The 4,819-nt window shown below is 57.3% G+C and overlaps 1 protein-coding gene across 1 annotated transcript; it reads right to left on the reverse strand.

Moving 5' to 3' along the window:
* On the reverse strand, nucleotides 1-1,937 carry ColSpa_09955 (meiotically up-regulated gene 80 protein; the record flags this gene model as incomplete). The annotated part of the gene is made up of 4 exons (XM_049276167.1): nucleotides 1-1,160; nucleotides 1,211-1,499; nucleotides 1,555-1,732; nucleotides 1,756-1,937. 4 exons carry the CDS (start codon nucleotides 1,935-1,937, stop codon nucleotides 1-3), a joined length of 1,809 nt encoding a protein of 602 aa, XP_049132124.1.
* Nucleotides 1,938-4,819: the final 2,882 nt, after the last annotated feature.

Genomic DNA, 4,819 nt, shown 5'->3' on the forward strand with positions numbered 1-4,819 from the left:
CTAGTTCGGGTATGATCCATGCGGCAGACCGTGTGGCATTTGCGGCATTTGCGCGCTCAACCGGTAGGGGGCGTGCATAAACTCAGGGACAACGCCGGTTCGCAGGTCGTTCCGCCGTCCAAGAGGTTGGTAGTGCATCTGCGTCGTGGGCAGGTGGTACTCGTTAAGAGACGCCGATGGCGGGGGGTACAGAAGTGTGTTGACGTGCCTGATAGGCTTGTACGGGCTCGGTCGCTGCTGAAGGTATACGCTTGGTGAGTGCGAAATGGGCGTGTGTACCATCGGGGTGTGCATGACCGATGTTGGGAACTGCTCTCCCAGTGGCGATGAGGCATACACCGACAGGCTCCCGGGGCTGTGCCTCTTGGTCGGGGTGCCATATCCCATAACGCCGTGCATCGAGACGTTCGACGGCGTAAGCGAGGCCTGGGGCATCGAAGTCGTGGTCGGCATGGGCAGCTGCGGCATCGGGACTGTTGTGGCAGGAGTGTACACCGTCGCCATGGCGCGGACGCCGTTGGTCAGAGGCGGCAGCGAGACGTGTTGCTGCGCCGCGTAAGAAGTCGTGCCTGGGTACATCTGGCCCTGTGCCGAAGCGGGGTTGGTGTTCAGCGAGAGATTGGGAACCGGGAGACGCATGGGTTGCTCGCCGACCACTTGGGGCCGAGCGACTGGAGGCATCGTGTTGGGCTGTCTGCTAAGTCGCTTTGCCGGGGGCTCCGTCGCATCGTCCTCCGAGCTTCTCTTGCGGCAGTTCATACCCGGAACGTGCTTGCCAGAAAGTGGAGACACTGAGGGGTTGTGGTATGTCGAGGGCCATGCTTGGGTCGTGTTCTGGACAGTGGCGGTTGGTGAGAAGACGTTTGTGGCGGAAGGCGTAAGAGGCGGAAACGAGACGGCGGACTGGATGGTGGCAGTGGGCGAGGGGGCCGGCGAGGTGAACGATTTGTTCAACGGTGAAGTGGGTTGTTTCTGGGCCCTCTCGTAGTACTCTGAGAAGCAGGACAGCTTGACAAGCCACTCCTCCCACTCCTGCTTGGTTGCCAGCAGGCTGTAGCGCATGTTGCTAAGGAACTCGACCTCCATGACGTGGATTTCCTGCACTGTAATGCCAGACACCTCGGCCCAGGTCTTGTTGGTGTAGGTGTTGTCATCCAAGACTAGATACTGTCAGCCCCCTGTTTCTTCTCCTCTAGCGGCCTGCACTTACACTTGTTGCCCAGCATCAGAGCAACCGTCAAGAGACGATACTCGCTGCCCGACCGGCCCTTGACCGAAGGATTCGTTGTCTTCAGACGGTAGACGAAGAGCAGAGCGAGCAGGATAACATTCTGTGTTACTTGCGTCGTCGACAGCACGCTGTAGGCCCACTTCTTGAATTGAGAAAACGGAATCGCGCACTCGGTCAGACGGGGCAACGTGGCGGTTGGCGGTCGGGATCGAATGTTCTCAGCTGCCCGCAGGGTCTCTATCGACTCGAACCAGAAGAGGCACGTAATCTACGGCATGGTCAGTAGACAATTCCTACTTGGACGGACGGTCATGATTTCTTACCTGAGCCGCAAAGTCTGCCAAATTGCCGCCCTTGGGGTTGATGCAGCTTGGTATCGACAGGCTGTGCAGGACCAGAGCTGAGGAGCCCTTGCGTGATGCAGTGCCATCCGACTTGCCGATAGCGCCCGATGTTGGCGTGGACGGGCGAGTTGAGTGCCGGGAGGTTGTGGAATACTGGCTGCTACCGGACGCAGGATTTACTGCCGGCTGCTGGGTTGGGAGTATGATGTCGTCGGTTGGGAGTATCGAGAATACTGAGGAGCCCTCGCTGAGTCGGCCATGACCGCCTTAGGACCTCTGGCTTGGGCGACAGCAGAGGGATATGAAGGGAGGACATGGCTGTCGTAGGCGACGAGTTGAGGGGCGTGGTAGGTAGCACTCATGGCTTCGGTTGGCGGCGTATGAAGTCCGCCCCGGTACAGAGCAGCTCTGGCCCCTTGATCGAACCTAGACTGCTTCTGGGCGTGAGAGGCTGGGTATGAGGTCTGTTGAGAGTAGCTCTGTCTGCACGACGCGGGGGGTGCAGGAGACAGAGGGAGGCTGTAGAAGGGCAGAGGTGCCGCAGTCGAACACATCGGAGCGGGGTGGTTTCGGTGGGTGGCTCGTGGAGGGAGCTCGAGTCGGTCGTCGGTGGGCGACGAAATGGCGAGTACTTGTTGGCACTGCGTCGGAGAAAGGTGTCCGGGTGGAGATGGGAAGAGGAAGGCGGGTTGAGGAGTGTAAGTGAAGGGAAGTCCAAGCCGCGGGCTGCTACATTTGAGGTTGAAGCAGACAACAGACTCGTGACGACGATGCAGTTAGAGCGTTCCGGCAAGAGCTATGCAGGAGGCGGAAAACTGGAGAGATTTGAGTCAGGCAGAACGTCAGTCTAGATTGTCGGGATGCCCTCTCGTCAGGTGGTTTCCCTCTCTTGTTGCCGTGACAGCAGGTTACCAGTTTGTTTCGGTAGAGTTTGCTGAAGCTGTGTTTATCGGCGTTCTCTGGTTGACCGGCTGGCCATGGTAGGAGGGTAAGATCGAGAAGAGCTCGGTTCAAACTGCGAAAGCGAACCAAGACCCTCGTCACAGTGGTCGGATTGTCGGGAAAAGGGTAAGCCTTGAACTGCAGTCGTCAATGGTGCAGGAACAACTTTCGGTATCGGAGATCGAGTTGAGCAAGGTGATTTTGAAAACGGGTTCGTTGGTCAGGTCCGGTCAGGTAGTTCGGAGGGGTGAATGGGTGGTTTTGTTGGTGGCGGGTGGTTGTAAGAGGAACTCGGCGGAAGGCAGGTATGAGGTGGGAAAAGGGGACCGTAAACCACCGAGGTGTACTTCAGATCGTCCGTGTGAATGAAGGGCTCGTGGGTGTTGAGTCCAATGGAGCGCCGTGATTCGGTAGGATGCAAGAGAGGATGCGGGATGATGTTGTAATTGTATTGTAGGAGTGGGTTGGGTATTGGCACACTCTCTTGAGAATGTTCAGGAGCCGGAGCAACAATTACAAAAAAAGAAGGCAAGCAGCAGCAGAAGAAGAAGAAGCAAGGCAAGTGAGGCAAAGCAAGGCAAGGACCAGGGTCAGCGTAGAAAGGGTACGAAGTGATAGATTGAAGCAAGCCGAAGCAAAAAATAATAATAAAAAAACCGGAGGTAGGTATCGGGCCTAGTGATATGGTTGCGTCGTTCGTTGTCTGGACTCTCTCTCCTTCCGAGTGGTGGTTCCTGCTCTTTCTCTGTCACTCACACACCTCACACCTCACACATATTTCGGAGGAGTAAGTACCTTATCCTGGTGTACGGAGTAGCGCGTAGCGTCAAAGGTAGCGTATCCGCGCCTGGATGGGGTCACTGGCCGCTGGTGTGTGGTGCGAAAGCATGGGATTGGGATTGGGGATTTTGGGTATGGATTAGGACAGGATAGGATGGGATGGGACGTAAGGTGGATGGGGGGAGGGGACCAAGGTACCTTGTTCCATGTACCCTTGCCTGTCTTTGGATCAATCCAAGTTGGGAAAAAGGTACGGTTGTCGGTACGGGGGACGGAGTACGGGGCTCCAACAAATAAAACATTTGGTGGCAGGAGCAGAAGAAGGAGCAGGCGCAGGCCGGCAGCGGCAGGAGACAAAAGGTCACAAGTCACGACCTCTTCCCGCCCCTGCCCTTTCTTGCAAGGAAGGAGAAGACTGAGGTACTTCCCCCAAAGTACCTGCTTCTTTATTTTATTTGCAGCTGCGCACCGGGCAGCTCAGCCAGCACCAACAAACAAACCCAAAACCAGCGGCAACAGCAGCAGCGACAGCCAGCGGGGAGCAAGCACTCATCAAAAGAAGAGTCAGGAAAAGTGAACGCCGGGAAGGGAAAGGGACCAAGGTCGATTTGGTCAGGTACGCAAGGCGCAAGTGCCCTTGGACCGACCAACCAGGTAGCGAGGAGCGAGGCAGCGGCGGCGGCCACGACGGCGCTTGGGGGGGAGGGAAAGCAGACGAGGAAGGAAGGGCGATGAGGGGCAACGGAAGAGGAAGGGAAGCAAGTACCTCGTCGACCATTTACCACCAAAAAGGTACCTCTCAATGCTATAGTAGTGTACAGTCTCGCAAACTCGCGTCTGGGGCTAACAACAAGACCAACGTCAACACCACGCACAGCTCCAGCTCCAGCTGCTCCTACCTCAAAGACATTCAAGACAAACCACACTGTGACCCAGACCTAGAGACCCAGACCTTGACCAAGACCAGCCAGTCTCCGTCGCAGCTTCCCTAACTCCCTGGGCCCTAGCCCACCTCGTCAGTTTACTAAACCCCCCCAAAACCCCCCTGCCATGGCCGACCCGACCATTCTTTCGCATCTGTTCTGGGACTAGGGCGCTAGGCAGGATCGGGGCTGGTATCGTGTCTGCGAGGATGGGGACCGGGGGCGCGGACTAACGAGGATGGGCGGGCTCAGGGCTTACTTGGGAAAACTGACCTGACGGAGTAAAGCAAGAGCCAAGCGGCAGGCTCAGCACCCATCCATCCACCAGCAGCGGCAGAACACACCTGACTCCGAGCCTGAGGTACCACCAGTTGAGAGTGGGGTGTGAGCGCTGAGGTGCTGAAGGGGGCGTGCCAGAGCAGAAGGGCGTGCAAAGCCGAAAGACGGGGGGGGGGGGGGGGGGGGGGGGGGAAGATCAAAAGCCAAACTCTTTTGCAAGTGTGTGCAAAGTGCAAGAAGTGGACTGCGGAAGGCCAGTTGTGTCGTTCTTTCGTGCCGGTGGAGTGGCACCTGAGTGGTCGTTTTTGCTTCCCCTTGAG

This window comes from Colletotrichum spaethianum (genome assembly GCF_022836535.1).
Source record: "Colletotrichum spaethianum MAFF 239500 DNA, contig32, whole genome shotgun sequence".
Taxonomy (NCBI): Eukaryota; Fungi; Ascomycota; class Sordariomycetes; order Glomerellales; family Glomerellaceae; genus Colletotrichum; species Colletotrichum spaethianum.